Raw genomic sequence first — 16,547 nt, forward strand, 5'->3', positions numbered from 1 at the left:
GGATGGACAAGCAGAGACAGAGAGAGGATGAGTATTTTGCTTAAAGGGAAACTAGACACAACTAACATCCTAAGTCTTGTTAGTCCTTTCACTGACCCCCACCAAGGAGAGTCAGGGTACTGGTATTTTATATTCATATATTCAAGTAAATATCTTGGTATTGGGGATTGAACTGAGGGGCATTTTGCCACTGACCTACATACCCAGTACTTTTTATTTTGGAACAGGATCTCACTAAGTAGCTGAAGGCCTTGTTAAGTTGCTGAGGCTGGCCTCCAACTTGTGATCCTCCTGCATCAGCCTCCTGTGTTGTTCGGATTACAGATTATGTGTCACTGCACCCAGTTTAAATTTTTAATATATTTTTAAAATTTATTTTTAAGATAATTTCCTTAGCTGTTGTGAGGGTAGCTTGGTGCATGAATAGCTGCTCAACTGAGTAATGGTGGGGAGGTTATTAGAGGATCTTACTCAGTTGCCATCTTGCTCTGCCCCCCGTGTTGATTATGTGTGGGGTGAGTACTGAGAATTGAACCCAGGCCCTCACATATGCTAGGCAAGTCCTCTACCACTGAGCCCTTTAGATATTTATTTATTTATTATTTTAAAGTTTTATTTTGAGACAGAGTCTCCTTCAGGGGTGGAGGCTGGCCTTGAGCTCGTAATCCCCTGCCTCAGCCTCCTGAGTAGCTGGCACCATAGGTGTGTGCCACTGCACCTGGCCTCCCTCTATTGATGTTTAATGGTTCACCTCTAGAATCTGATGGCAAAGCTTGATGTATTACAGAAGCCTTCGTAGAACCCTTAAGCTTATTTCCCTATTCGCTATTTCATTTTTAGCACCCTCGGGTTGCATGGAGACAACACCCTGGACGGGCAGGGGACAGATCAGAGGCCTATTTAAAGTTCCTGCTTTCACCACACACGTCACACCCGAGACCCTTCCTGACAGCCCTGCTTAGAAGGCCTGACTGGCTGGATGCAAACACGGCTTGATGTGACATCGAAAGGCCTCCCTGGCCACACATAAGCTCCTTGGGGGTCAGAGACACTGCTTATGAGTCTGTGTCCTCAAGCACCAAAGAGCACGCTGTTCTCCACTTAGACGCTCAATAAACCCTAATTGATTTCGTTGATTGGGAACAACAACTGTATAGTCAAAGTGCATGGAAAGACAATCTCCCAAAGGCGGCCAGCCAGTGGGGCGCTGCGGGGACAGGTGATTTCAAATCAGTGTGCTTGCTCATCCCTAAGACAAAGTTTAAAGTGAATGACTGAAGCATTATTTTAGGACAGTGCAGAATTGCAAACAGGCAAACACCCAGCTGTCTTCTCTAAATAAAATACAAAAGAGGGCTGGGGATGCGGCTCAGTGACTGGGCACCCCTGAGTTCCATCCTCAGTACCCACTCCCACGAAAGTAAGCGTGTTGTCTATTGCAACACAGAGAAATGTATACAAGATACCAAAGTGGGAAAAGCAGAATCTGAAAAGAATGCTGAAATAGACATCCACCTAGAAAAGAAAAAAGAAAAACCTTGACTGTGTAGGAAATTCCTCCCTCCCACCCGCTCCTACCCTGGCAGTTCATTAAGCAAGGGAAATGGTCAGAACAGGGCCTGTGTCATGGGAGTTCCTAAGTTAGATCACCAGAGGACCCAGGGATCCTAGTTCTGACAATTCTGGACCATGTGATCTTGAATAACCCACTCTCCTGACCCTTAGTTTGTTACCTAGGAACTAGACATTAGAATACTTGCTCTGTCTATCCAGCCAGGTGAGAGGTAAGGCAATTTAATATCTTTATTTACCTCAAGTTGCATGATATTCATAGGTGTAGAAATAATGCCTTTGACTGTGGGGTTCTGACTCACACCTCGCTCAGGAATTACAAAATACACAGCATTATAAATGGTGTTACTTTGTTGGAATACAAAACGTCTTGCAAAATCTGATGGCTCTTGTGTAAGGGATCATGGGCCTACATTAAGTGGATTGGACATATTATTTTATTTGACTTGACCTTCACAATAATCCTGTAGAGGAGGTTTTTCTTCCCTGTTCTACAAATGAGAATGCTTGTGTATTTAGAGGTTAAGCAATTTGCCTTCTGATTAATAATAAGTGGTCCAGGCCAGGTCAGGCACATTCCGTGGCTTTGGCCATCATGACCACACCAGCCGGAAGTCAGAAATGCTTACCTGTTTGCATTTCACTTAGGAGACTAAGGAAGGAAAAGAGTTCTCCCGACAGCCAACATTGATTGCATGCTGGGCACCCGACACTGTTTGTCTCGACTGATCTCCACCCTCTGGGAGTTAGACTATTATTAGCCCCGTTTTCAGATGATGCTTAGACAGGTTATGTAACATGCCCAATTGAGTCAGGAACCTGGGATTCAAACTCAGGTCTAATGACTTCAAAGCCCAGGATGTCAAATCTTTCGCCAGGCAACCAGGAAGTTCCCTGTCGAGCACGGAGTGTAGACAGCCACATTCCAGAAAGACTGAGAAAGGGACTGGCTGCAAACAATCATGAAGGTGGAGCCATCTGGCTCCTTCCATTTCCTGATCCTTGCCCTCCCTCTCTCCTTCTTCCAGATCACAAAGTCAGCCGTCATCTCAGGGAGACGAAATACACACCAGGGTTGGGTCAAGTGCCTTCAGCAGAGTCATAGGAAGGAAAAATATAGAAATAACTAGGAGGGATGCCCATATTTGTCAATCAGAAAAGACAAGTCGTTTCTTAGGATGCTCAGGGCCCATGTGGACGCAGAAACAATGAGCTGTTCCTGAAAAAGGAGCCATCGGGTCCTGCTGCCAGGGGGACCAGATGGAGTGAGAGTCTGTAAAACATCTTGTTTTCATTCCTAAAGGGATCCAAAGGAAAGGCTTGGACCTTTGGTGTTGAAGAGGACCAGACAACTTTTACAGGTCACACTGTCCCAGGAGCCACCAGTGGGAAAGGTGGGAGACCCGGGGCATTAGCTGACCTGGGTCACCTGCCTCTGAAGACCTCCTAGGGACCTACTGCAGACAAGGACCACAATACTGGGTCAGTCCCAAGCTCATCAGGACTACATCCTGGGGTACCTACAAAATTTGAAAGATCTGCGTGTTTACAATTTCTAAAGAAGGATCTAGTTGGGACACCCTTGTGTTGGAGCTTCCTCCAGCTTTCAGTAGAGTTGATGCAGGACTCAGGAACAGGTGGAGGGAACTGGCAGCTTCCCCAGAGAAGCAATTGGGGTTATAAAGGAGATGCTAGTCCAGGCACCGTGGCGCACACCTGTAATCCCAGCAGGTTAGGAGGCTGAGACAAGAGAATCGTGAGTTCAAAGCCAGCCTCAGCAACTGCGAGGCACTAAGCAACTCAGTGAAACCTTGTATACAAAATAGGGTTGGGGATGTGGCTCGGTGAAGTACCCCTGAATTCAATCCCCTACACCAAAAAACAAAACAAAACAAAAAAGGAGATGCTAGCTCAAGACATGAGCAGCATCTCATGAAGGGTGGAAAGGGAGACTTTAAGGGCTGAAGATATGATTAAGCAAATAGGAGACGGTCAGATAGTTTAAAATTGGGTGTGTACAATGGAATATTACTCAGCCATAAAGAAAAATAGAATAATGGCATTTGCTGGTAAATGAATGGAACTGGAGACTAGCAAGCTAGGTAAAGTAAGCCAATCCCCATAGGAGTAAATAAAGGGAAATAAAGGGAATGGAGGAAGAATGGAAAAGGGAAAGACAGTAGAATTAATTTTACTATGTTCATATGTGAATTTGCAACCCGCAAAACTCCAAAACATGTACAACCACAGAATGGGTAGTTATACTCCATGTATGTATAATATGTCAAAATACATTCTACTGTCATGCATATCTAAAAAGAACAAATAAAGATATATTTTTTTCAAGTGGAGTGTGTAGCAAGGATCTGGACTGTCAACATACGGAAGATTTTCACTGATGTACAGAGTAGAGAGGAGAGGTGATTGCAAGCAGTAGAACCAACTAACAGAAACAAAAAAGAAATTTACTGGGAAGCCATAAAGGGTACCCCACAGAGTCAAGGAAAGGCTGAATAACAAGCTGAGAAACAACAGGAAGGCAAACACTCTGAGGCTGGCTGTTCTGGCTTGAGTCAGGAATCCATCCACGACCTGGAGAGAGAACCCACCAAGACCATGTCCAGTGAGAGAGGGGTTATTCTGCAAACCAGGAACTAAGTTGTACTATAATTAGTAAAGATGGTACTCCCTAATATATCCTGGTGGGCCTAGTTTGGTCACCAAAAGTTCCATGTCCTAGGAAGCCCCTTATTCTCAGGCAAACTGGGAAAGCTGATCACCCTCCAGCCAAAAGGGAGGTAGACCAGAGTTGGCCATTGAAAAATCCCCAAAAGGCAATACCCACAAGTCTTTTTTTTTTTTTTTTGTACAGGGGATTGAACTCAGGGACCCTTACCACTGAGCTACATCCCCAGTCTTTTTTATTTTTTAATTTTGAGGCTCTCTAACTTTCTTAGGGCCTTGCTAAATTGCTGAGGCTAGTCCAAACTCGCAATCCTCCTGCCTCAACCTCCCAAGCTGCTGGGATTATAGACGTGCACCACCGTGCCCAGCCCCCACATCCCTAGGCCTTTTTTATATTTTATTTAGAGACAGGGTCTTGCTGAGTTGCTTAGGACCTCACTAAATTGTTGAGGCTGGCTTTGAACTCGCAATCCTCCTACCTCAGCCACTGTGCCTGGCTACACATAGATATCTAACATCCTATATTATGATATTTGCTGTGCTCTGAATCTGGTGGCTCTGAATCTTCTCTGTAGTGACTTTTACCCTCAGCCTGAAGGGAGGCTGGAACTCCTAAGGAATTAAACAAAACTGACTAAATTTGAACCAAATTTACTGAATGAAGTACCAGAGAGGCTCAGTGTCTTGTTAAATGTCAATCAGATAATAAGTGCTAGAGTCACACACTCCCACCACAATGTATTTTGCCACCATGGGCCCAAAGCAACAGAGCCAATGTCATGAACTGAAACTTCCAATACTGTGGACTAAAATAGAACGTTTCTCTTTCTAAGCTGATTATGTCAGGTATTGGTCATAGCGGCAAAAAGCCGATGGCCACTGTGCGCTCCTGTCCCCCCTCCCCTCTGTCCTCTCCCTGCATCAGGCTTCCACGGCTCTACAGATTCCGACTTCTGCCTGCTTCTCTCACCCACATCCAAGCTCCTCCTCACCCCCTTTCTCACCAACTCCAGCCATCCTAGCCTTTCATCTGTACTTCAGACTATTCAGGTTCATGGAACTAGCTGTTGGCTCTGATGAAATATTCTTCCCCCATCTCCACACGCTGACCCTCCTCATCATCCAGGTTTCAAACTAAACATCACCAACTGAAGGCTGCTCCCTTGACAGCTGAGCTACTGTTGCTGGTGACCATCTCATGAGAGTTTCCAGGGAGATAACCCCCATCCTGAGGTTGCCTTGAAGTAACCTCGGAGCTGGGCCCAGGAAGGCTCCCGGCAATAGGACTAACGTTTCTGCCTCTATGTGAGCTCATCAGTCTCTAGTTGGGCTAAGAGAAGGAATAATAGTATTCCAGGAAGAGGGAACACGGGGGCTGGAGGCCCAGAGCAGTGAGCTGGAGCTGCAGGAGGAACTACAAGTCAGTCTCCCTGGATTTCAGAGGGCTGAGGAGGAGGTGAGAAGTTAAGCCAAACCACAAAGGGTTTTGTAAGTCTTGCTAAGGTGGTGAGCTTGAGCCTAAGGGTAACAGGAAATCATTAAAGAGTTTGAAGAAGGTAGTGATATGGTCAGATCTGCATTGAAACAGAAAACCACAGTAGGTAAAAGATGCTTCTCGGGATGTAGAGCTCTGTCCTAACCTAAACCCCACATCCTCTCCCCGATGTCTCACTGTGTACTTCTAGTTGTTGCTCTTAATGGAATTCCAAAGAGGGTGCAGGATGCAGGAGCTTTGGCAGAAATCTCCTCACTCCTATCATGAGTTGACCACCACCTCAACAATAGTTAGCCATGCCCAAATTCCCTAAACCTGTGAATTATTTTGGAAAAGTTAAGAATCTTGAAATGAGATCACTGAGATGGCCTAGATGGGTCCTACATCCAACGGTCAGTACTATGGTTAGGATCCTGAATATCCCCAAAGGCCCACAGGTTGAAAGCTTGGTCCTAGACCTATGGCACTGTTGGAAGGGGGTAGAACCTTTAAGAGATAGGACCAGTGAAAGGAAGTTGGGTCATGGGGGGGGCGTGCCCTTAAAGGGGATGTGGAGATCCTGGCCCCTCCTCTTCTGTTCTCTTCCTTTGCTTCCTAACTGCAAGGAGGTAAGCAGTTTCCTCCACCATGAGCTCCCACCACAGGCCCAGAAACAATAGGCCAAGAGACCATGGACTGAAATCTGCAAAACTGCTGGCCCAAATCAACTTTTCCTCTGTGTGTGTGTGTGTGTGTGTGTGTGTGTGTGTGTGTGTGTGTCTGTTTCATAGTGGGGATTGAACCCAGGGATTTTCACATGCCAAGCCAGGCAAGTGCTCTACCACTGAGCTACATCCCCAGCCCCCTCCCTTTAAATTGATTATCCCAGGTACTTATTAGAGTTACAAAAAGCTAACTAAGGCAGTAAGTGTCCTTATAAAAGACAGAAGAGGAAGAGGCCATGTGAGTGTGGAGGCAGAAATTGGAATGCTAAGCCATAAGCCTAGGGGTCAACCATCCCCAACAGCCACCAGAAGCTGGAAGAGGCAAAGGACATTCTGTCTTAGAGCCTCTGCAGGGAACATGGCCCTGATGACACCTTGAGTCCAGACTTCTGGCTTCTGGAGGCATGAGACAATAAATTTCTCTTGCTTTAAGCCACTTGATTTGTGGTCATTTGTTACCACAGCCTTGGGAAACTAAAGAAACCCGGATCTCTATCTAAGAAGCTTCATCCTCACTCAGGGCCTTTTACCACCTGGTGGATCCGTATCGTTTAAACTTTGCAAATAGCATGTGAGTTGGACTGTAAAGGCATCCTGAATTTCATCAAGCACTAAGGGCATCCGACTGGTCACAAAGGTTCCCTGAAAGGTCTTCTGTTTATATTGAAACCAGAGTGATTTGCAAAACTGGGTGCAGGTGGCACGTGCTGATACCCCAGCTGCTTGAAAGACTGAAGCAGGAGAATCCCAAGTTCAAGGCCAACTTAGGCAACATATGAGACCTCATCTCAAGCAAAGGAAAGGGTGGTTTGCAAAGAAATGAGATAAATCCAAGGTTTCAAACTGATTGCCAGCAGACTTCCTCTGTAATATATAGACATAATGATTTTTTATTGGAAATGAGAGAATACATATAGACCATTCAGCACAGTGCCTAATCACAGTACCTGTGGTCACAATGCTAACAGTGGAAGGAACTACTGCCACAGTTAAAACAGGACCCGGCTCCTCTCACCTTTGGCCAGTGGCTCCTCTTTCCTGTACCTGTTTTCCTGCTCGCCAAACCAAGGCAGTCCACCAGTTCCATGGTTGCACCAGGATGCGGTATAGACAATGCATCTTTCTGAGACAGCCACCCAGGAAGAAAAGTCAAGGTTATGGTCATTTGTCCCTGTTTGTTTTGTTTTGGGAGATACTGGGGAATGGATCCAGCAGTGCTCCACAGCTGAGCTACATCCCAAGCCCCTTTTATTTTATCTTGAGACAGCGTCTCTCTAAGTTGCTGAGGCTGGCCTCAAACTTGTGATCCTCCTGCCTCCACTTCTGATATCACAGGTGGGCAATATTACTCCTGGCTTATTCATAGTTATTAAGCATTTGTTTTTTGCAAAAAACCAGGCAGATTTCAGGAGATACAGAACCTTGGCATTAGCTCTCTCCTGGGGCATTTCTGTCAATGAAATGTCTTTAGAAGGTCCCTTTGGACTGGGTGAAGGAGAGACAGAGGAGGAAGAAAAACACTGAGAAAGGAAGGCATCCACTGAGCCTGGTTAGTTAAGAAGAGATTTGGAGTGGGACACAGTGGCACACGCCTGTAATCCCAGTGGCATACACCTGTAATCCCAGTGGCTCGGGAGGCTAAGGCAGGAGAATCTCAAGTTCAAAGCCAGCCTCAGCAAAAGTGAGATGCTAAGCAACTCAGTGAGACCCTGTCTCAAAATAAAACACAACATAGGGCTGAGGATGTGGCTCAGTGGTCAAGTGCCCCTGAGTCCAATCATCCCGGGTACAAAAAAAAAAAAAAAAGAAGCCATCTGGGCCCACTCAGTCCAGGCCCTGCCTCTTGCCTCTTCAGAAGCTCCATAAAGTAAACTCTGTTCCCTGTGTTTGTCTTTCTATAAAATCCTACTCTAAGAAAATCACCTTACAGATTTGTGTATATTGACATGTGACTACTGGGGCTTTCTGCAATCTCATTTTATAATAGGAAAAGCCTTCAAAGAAGTGAATACTTTAAATGGGCAGGGGACAGAGGGCCTTTTCATTGATTTATATCACATATGGTTGTGTTCCATAGCTTGGCAAGAGGCCACATGAGTGTGCAAGATAGCAGGGGTCCAGGCCTTTTGGGTTTAGTTAGAGGGACTGAGCAGCTTCTGAACCCTCCATCCTCTTCCTGGACGTAGGTCAATGGGGAAGGGCATGGTGGGGGAGGGGCCAGAACTAAACATTGCCTCTGGGAGGACTTGCCACTGGCCACAAAGGGCTTCTCAGGGAAAGCAGAGTTGTCAGGGAGGAAGGCACAACTGTTTCTTTTCAATGTGATGCAAAGCAGCTATGGTCTTTTAGCTCTTTGGGGGTACCCTCCGCTTCCTCCTTCAGGCCCTCCAACCCATGGGACATTCCAGTTCATGGCCAGTGTGTTCAAGAGAAGTTCATCTCATGGGCAAGTGCAGCAATCTGTGTACTTCCCAGTATTCCTCAACTGTCTCATGGCCTGGGACAAAAGACAGGACCAGAATTATGCTACACAAAAGGCAGGGTGCACAGGGGTGAAATCAGGTTACTAGAGAGGGCCAGAGCAGAGCCAGTGAAAAGGACCAGCAGGGAGTGTCACCTACCCCACACCCCCACATCAGCCCTCCTGGTTCAGGATAGTGTGGTGTCAGGTGTAAAGGGCCAGGCCTTCAGTAACCTCTGGGAAAGGAGCTCCTCTGTAGAAGAAAGGGACAAGAGCCAGTTCTGGAACACAAACACCAGTATATTTTGATTTTAGATATGAAAAGGAAAAGACAGAGACCAACGGAGACACAGCAGGCAATGGGCACACAAACCAGTTTTATGTGACTTTCTCAGGAGTTGCCCAATGGGAAGACGGTCTCAACCACTTCAACAGCCCCTTTTTGCAGCTCCTCAGAGTCTGGGTGGCCTCAGGGGGGAAGGCATTCTCCCTGCCTTAGCCAGAGCTCAAGGACTAGGCCTCTCCCCAGCCTGTCTCCCCTGGTGTGTGTTCTGCAGTGAAGAGTTTCCTAAGCACAGGCTGTCACACGAGCTGACCCACTCAGCAGCTGCCTCACCAGGAGACCCATGCAGAGCGAGGGACCAGGACAAAAGGGCTTCATGGGCACCCTCTAAATATTATTGCTATGAATAAGCATAGGCCATTGTGACTCACTGGCACTGAGGAAGGACAGCACAGGAAACCTAGCAGACATTCAAAGCAGCTCAACTGTGAGAAGCAGCACATCTGCAATCTAACTTGAGAGACGGTGCCACAGTCTGGAATGGCCCAGGACACCAGAGGTTCCTAAAGAGCAAGCAGACTCTCTCCACCAGCACCCTCGCTGCTTGGCAGGGCTAGGATTACCCCAAACTTTAAGGCCCTGAGCACTAAAGGATTGGACACCTGAAGATACCTGGCCCCCCAAAAAGCAATGGTGGTTCTACTATTCCTGGTGAGATCTGAACTTTGCAGATTCTGTGGTCAGGCTGAGGGTTGTAGCCTTCTCTTCTTGGGGGCTCGGTGCCCTATAAGAGGACATAGGAGCAATGGGACACCTAGGCCCACAATACAGAATGGTGCCAGGGATGCATGCTCACTCCGGGAACTCCTGCATTTGATATTTATAGGACCAGGAGAGAAAATGGGACCAAGGAATGCCCACAAGGCAACATATGGAGTGGTGAGACCTGGCAGGCCATCTAAGGGCTTGCTCTAGCTGACAAGTAGGGAGGGCTTGTGCTGGGAGACCCTGAGGTCTCTGGCCACTGAATTCAGTTGTACAAGGGGAATGTAAAGGTGGTGGCTGGAGGGTCTTTAGGGTGCAGGAGAATGAGACACCACAGAATTGGGGGGACCAAGAAAATGAGTGTCCGGCAATAAGGAACCATCTGTATATGGACAGCAATATACCCTCACTGGAAATCTGACTCCCTGTAACCCCCAAAATCCTAGAATTAGGGCCACAATAATAGGACCATCACCCACAGGATGCAGTTCTCAATTTGAGGAGCCAGCACAGGAAACAGACATGGAAACACCTTACATCCTGCCCTGGACGGGACAAACTCAGACAAAGGCTACCAGACTATCTCCCAGCCCAGGACACCCCTGCTGTCTGCACAGTCCAGGGGAACAGCCACGAAGAGGAATTTCTCTCCCCAGGTGGTAGCCACTTTTTAATGGTCTATAAGAAGGGGAAGGATAATTTCTACTTCGGTCCTAGTGGTCAAGATGAAACCATGTCCCATGGAATGGTTTGGTTTTTGATGGACCCCTCTCCTCAGAGTGTAGGCAGACAGAGTCAGAGAGGCTTGGAGTGAGGATTTCACCCGTCCACTGCCAGCAATGGACCTGTTGCAGGGGAAAAGAGAGAGAATCAAGATGACGATGCCCACGAGCACAGCAGGGTTAACACTGTGAGGAGCAAGTTCAAAGGGTCAGCCTTGCTGGAGGTGGGGGCAGCCCTGAGGTTTAGCTGCAGAGCTGGGGCCACAGTAGAACCAGAGCTAGTCCTGACCCATGAAAGAGGCTCCAGAGAGCCTTCCACAGTCCTTTTTTCCTTCCTCATTCTCCATGGGTCTCCAACACTGGATACCTGCTCGTCCGCCCCCCAGAAAGCTAGACTGCCTAGAACATAAGCCAGTGACAGCAAACAGGACCTAGAGCTCAGCCTCCGCCACTCCCCATTCAGCTAATTTGCCTCTAGGTTCCAATGTGGATACACAAGGCCCCTCTGGGCTCAACTGTATTCTGGGGGACACAATTCATTTTCAGCAGGGCGCCTGCAGGGAGGGGGACACTGCTCATCAGACAATAGCCAGGGAGGCAGAACTAGTGACTGGGCCTCCCCAGTCATCAGGCCAGTGAGAGCAGTGGATGCAAGACCGGAGAAGGCAGGTGAAGTCTATGTCAGGGTTCTACCTCTGGCCACTGCTGTGTTGGTTAGGAAATTGGGAATGGGGCAGGTGGCTGACATGGATAAAAGGGGCACTAGTGATAAAGGCTTTAAAAAAAAAGAAAGAAAAGGGGAAACACCACCGAACACACAGGGATTGAAACCTCCCAAAGCCCAAGGTTGGTGGGAATCCAGCACCACGGGGGCCCCCAGAAGGCCAAGGGAGCAGAGCAGGACCCTGGGGGAGGGGAGAGGAGCCAGGGAAAGGTTTCCCAGCCCTTGCAGACTAGCATGGTAGCCAAGCAGCCTCCTGGCTGCTCAGTCTCTCTTAGGCTGCAGCTCAGCAGGCCCCCAGGGAGGTATTGGTTGCAAGCAAGCACCTGAATATTGCCTAATGGAACCAGCCAAAGCCCAAATAAATCCAGGCAAGTGGGAGGAAGGTGACCGCAGCAGTAGCCCAAAGCCTCCTCAGAGCTTGCCTCCCACCCGCTGCCCCATTCTCAATGACCCTTAGCCAGGATAGATCCTGCTTCTTCCAAAAAAGCCGACCGTGTAGTCCAACTGTTGCCCATCCAGAAGCCTCCTGCCACCAGCCCCTGGACTGGGGCCAAGATCCATGTACCTTACCAATGTCCTTCTGTTGCCTAGACACCCCACCTCCTAACACTATCCCACCCTGGAGGGTATGGGGCTGTGTGTGCCCTACGAGCTAAAGGCCCAGCTCCGGGAGGGGCTTGTGCTGAACAGAAGGGGTAACCCTGACAGCTTGGTCTCTTTGTCCTTGGGTTCCCTAAGAGACCTCCCCCAAGCCCTCCCACTTGTTCCCGGACAGTCAGTCAGTCTTGACGTGGCCGTTGGCCAGGGCTGGCGGCCCCCCGGGCTCCCCAGGCTCGGCATCCTTGTCAAAGCGGAGGCGGAGGGTGTTTCGGATGATGAACTGCTCCATGATGAGGGCCCCACAGAACCAGGGCACGGCGTACTCCAGGGTGATGAGGCCCATGAAGTCAAAGTCGAACTGGGAGTAGTCCCAGGGGCAGGCGTTGAACTGGCGCAGGATGAAGCCCGTGGTGAACTCCCACAGGTAGGTCCAGAGCGTGTAGATGAGGCAGCGCAGCAGCAGCGGGCAGCGGCGCCGCAGGCGCAGGTACATGCGCTCCACGATGAGGATGGAGGTGCCGTAGATGAAGAGGGCCCACACGCTCGTGACGCCCGGGAACTTCCAGTTAAAGTTCACCACGAACTCCCAGGCGGCCGTGAACATCACCTCGCAGAAGTAGCCGTGGATGGCGTACAGGTACCAGCGGGACAGCGCCGTGAGCGGCTCCGCAGAAGCCATGGTGCCCCCTGGAGCCTGCTGCTGGGACACAGAGGAGATGCATGAGGGAGGAGGCCCCTGCTGCTGTCTTCCCACCGCCCAGCCCACGCCTCTGGGGTGATCAGGCTGGAGGGGATTTCATCACACCTAACCCTGCCTTTCTCCTTCCTCCTTGGTTACCTACCGTCTTCTGTCAGTTTCTTCCTTTTTCTTTCATTTTTTGGTATCAGGGATTGAACCCAAGGGCACTTAATCACTGAGCCACATCCCCAGCCCTCTACGTTTTTTATTACTTTGAGACAGAATCTCACTAGGTTACCTACAGCCTCACTAAGTTGCTAAGGCTGACTTCCAAACTGGGATCTGCCTGCCTCAGACTCCTAGGCTGGGATTACAGGAGGGCCCCGCTGCGACCCTGGGAGCCTGCTGTCTTCTTGACCTTACTCCATGTTCATTTCTGTATTGCCTATTCTTCCTTAGGCAGTGGGCATGAGAAATGAATGGAAGAAAACAACCAGCTCACTGGCTTCCTCTGATGAACTCTGGGGGTGTCTAGTACACTTAAACTTGATTGACTGATTGATTGTAATCAGTTGAAGTGTTGTCTGTCCTGGCCCACCACCCACTCCCACTTCTAGGCTACTAGCTCTCTTCTCACCAGGTCCATCCACTGGGATCCCATGTCTTCTTTCACTTCTCAAATAGCCCCATGTCATTCTCACTTCTGAAATCTAAGAAAACTATCACCTTTCCCTCTCTTCATAACACGTCCATAACACTTACCATTTTAGCCATTTTTCAGTGTACAAGTCAGTGGCATTAAGCACATTCACACTGTTGTACAGAAATCCCCACCATCCACCTCCAGAACCTTTTCATCATCCCAAAGAAACTCTGTCCCCATGAAACACTAACTTCCCATTCCTTCTTCCCTCAGCTCCGTCTCCATAAATTGGAGGTACCTCACCTTCCCATTTTTGTTGTAATCCTGAACTCTCCCATATCCTCCTCTGGAATCTGGAATCAGACAGTATTTGGTCTTTTGTGACTGGCTTATTTCATTGAGCATAATGTCCTCCATATAATGAAGCACGTGTCTCAATCTCCTTCCATTTTAAGGCTGAATAAATTCCATCAGCTATATGGAACACATTTTGTTTGTTCACTCCTCTGTCCATAGACACTGAGGTTGCTTCCATCTTTTGACTACTATAAATAACGCTATGAATATGGGTGTCTGAACATCTCTACAAGACCCTGCTTCCAATTATTTTGGGTCTGTACCCAAAATTAGAATGCCTAGATCATATGGTAATTCTATGGTTAATTTTTGAAGAACTTTCACACCATTCTTCACATTTTACATTGCCTGCAGCAGTGCACAAGTGTTCCAGTTTCTCAACATCCTGGCCAATGTTTGTTTTTATTTCCCCAATAATGGCCATCCTAACAAGACACCTAAAGTAATACCCATTATGGTCACATTTTGTCTTTAACTGCTACATTAAATTGAATTTTGGTGTTTAGTTTCAATGTTGAGGGGAAACCAGTGGATTGAGAGAGTGCTCCCCTTTCCTTCTCCATCCCCCTCCTTTTTTTTTTTAAACCTCAGCAGCCTTCAGGGACTGGCTCTCATCCCATCCTGTTTCCCTGAAGCCTGGCCTGGCCACAGGCCTCTCAGATTTCCCTTCTTCCTCTACCAGAGAGTGTCTGGACCACTGATTAGGCCCATTATCAGATGCCAACTTTTTTACTTTTTGATGTGCATGCCCTTGTGATTTGGCCTGTGAACTCCTTGAGAGCAGTGGCTGTTTTTCAGTTCCTTTTTTCGATCATTGGCACAGGTCTCTCCTGAGCAGAACTCTCTAAATGATATGTCCTATTTAGGCAGAGGGGGATATGGGAGAGTTCAGGATTACAACAAAAATGGGAAGCTCTGGTCAGGCATGGGAGTGCACACCTCTAATCCCAGCAATCCCGGAGACAGAGGCAGGAGGATCATAAGTTCAAGGTGAGCCATGGCAATATAGTGAGACTCTGTCTCAAAATAAAATAAAAAGGGCTGGGGATGTAGCTCAGTGATAGAGTGCTTACCTAGCATGCTCAAGGCTCTGGTACAAAAAAAAAAAGAATAGGAAAAACTCTGCCAGCTTCCAAAGAATTTTTGGCTTAACATGTGTCATCCCTTTTCCAAGATGGGCCAGGGAACTGAGAGGTTAAGAAAATGATATCTGCAGTTTGCCCACCTGTCTGGGAATGCCAGCCTCATCTTTCAGATAACACAGGCCATGTTGCAACGATACCTGCTTCCCCTTATGCATTGCACTGTGCTCTTCCTAGCATTTTTTTTTTTTTTTTGGTGTGTGTGTGTTTGTACTGGGAATTGAGCCCAGGAGCACTTTACCATTGAACTACATCTCCAGCCCTTTTCATTTTTTACTTTGAGACAAGGTCTTGCTAAATTGCTTAGGCTGGTCTTGACCTTGTGATCCTCCTTGGCTCAGCCTCCCAAGTCGTTGGGTTTACAGGGGTGCACCACCGCACCTGGCTATATCATGCTCTTTCCTGGACACCTCCACCTAAATGTCTCCTTCCCTAAATCAAATTCATTCTTTTTCCCCCCATCAAACCTATTTTCCTCCTCTAACCCCATTCTGATTAATGACATCACCATGCACCCAGTTAGAAGCCAGAGGCCCTGAATCACTCTCTCTTCCCCTTTCACATCCCCCACCCCCCACCAACCCCCAACCCAAGTTTCTGAGTAAGGTTATTTGTGTGGTTCAGCACTGCCATCCCAGTCCCTGGCATGGTGCCCGGTACTCAGTTGCACATTCAACACAAGAATAAGAACTTTTTCTAATTGGTTAGCAATGGCCACCTAACAATCATTCCCAAACTAGCCTAAATCTCCTATCATTTACTATTGCAGCTCTGTGGGTTGGCAGATCTTGGCTGGCCTTGATCATGAGGCTGTGAGTCATCTGGGTCTCTGTTCTATGCTTGGCTGGGACGTTTAGGGGGTGGCTGTCCTCCGCCAGTCTTTTGTCTTCCTGCGAGGCCAACTGGACTAGGCTGGGCATACCCTTCTAGGTAAGGACAGCAGCACAAGAGCAAGCAGGCCCAACTACACATTATCAGGACTCTGGTCAAGGAGGGGAAAGGAATAGCGGGAGAGACGATGACTAATGGGTATAAGGGTAGAGCAGAATAGGAGGAATCATCTCTAATGTTCTGTAGCACAGCAGGGTAACTGTGGTTGACCACAATTAATTATACATTTCAAAACAGCTATTAGAAAGGATTTTGAATGTTCTCAAAAAATGATAAATATTTGAGGTGATGGATATACCAATTACCCTGACCTGATCATTACACATTGTATACATGTCTTAAAATGTCACACTGGGGCTGGAGTTGTAGCTCAGCAGAAGAGCATTTGCCTCTTGTGTGAGGCACCACGTATAAATAATCAAATAAAATAAAGGTCCATCAACAACTAAAAAAATGTCACACTGCAACCCATAAATATGTACAATTACTATGTGTCAATTCAAAACAATTTTAATATTAAAATCCTTTTTAAAAATCTCAACAATAAAAAGATAATCCAAATTTTAAAGCCTGATTAAGGCATCCCGCTATCTCATTGGTCAAGGCAGATCATATGGCAAAGCCACTAATTCCTGCCCTTTCTATTTGTTACATCTCTTTGGAATCAGTCTCCTCCTCATTCCTCTCTTCTCATTGTTGCTAACTCTGGTTCAAGCCTTCCTCATGTCTCACCTGGATAACTCTGAAAGTCTCCCCACTTTGCCCCCTCTCAATTCAAATCACAGGACTGATGTGTATAGAAAGCCAATCTGTCTCAAATGCCA

The 16,547-nt window shown here is 47.6% G+C and overlaps 1 protein-coding gene across 7 annotated transcripts in view; it reads right to left on the bottom strand.

The window, feature by feature from the left end:
* Positions 1-9,196: 9,196 nt before the first annotated feature.
* Positions 9,197-16,547, bottom strand: part of Tmem229b (transmembrane protein 229B) — a 41,722-nt gene continuing 34,371 nt past the window's right edge. For all 7 annotated transcript variants that reach the window (XM_078050099.1, XM_078050098.1, XM_078050097.1 and 4 more), the window contains exon 2: positions 9,197-12,708. In XM_078050099.1, coding sequence (XP_077906225.1) covers positions 12,187-12,690 — 504 coding nt within the window. In that variant the 5' untranslated portion in view covers positions 12,691-12,708 and the 3' untranslated portion in view covers positions 9,197-12,186. The remainder of the gene's footprint in view (positions 12,709-16,547) is intronic.

The sequence above is a fragment of the Ictidomys tridecemlineatus genome, chromosome 5 (assembly GCF_052094955.1).
Source record: "Ictidomys tridecemlineatus isolate mIctTri1 chromosome 5, mIctTri1.hap1, whole genome shotgun sequence".
In the NCBI taxonomy this organism is placed as follows: Eukaryota; Metazoa; Chordata; class Mammalia; order Rodentia; family Sciuridae; genus Ictidomys; species Ictidomys tridecemlineatus.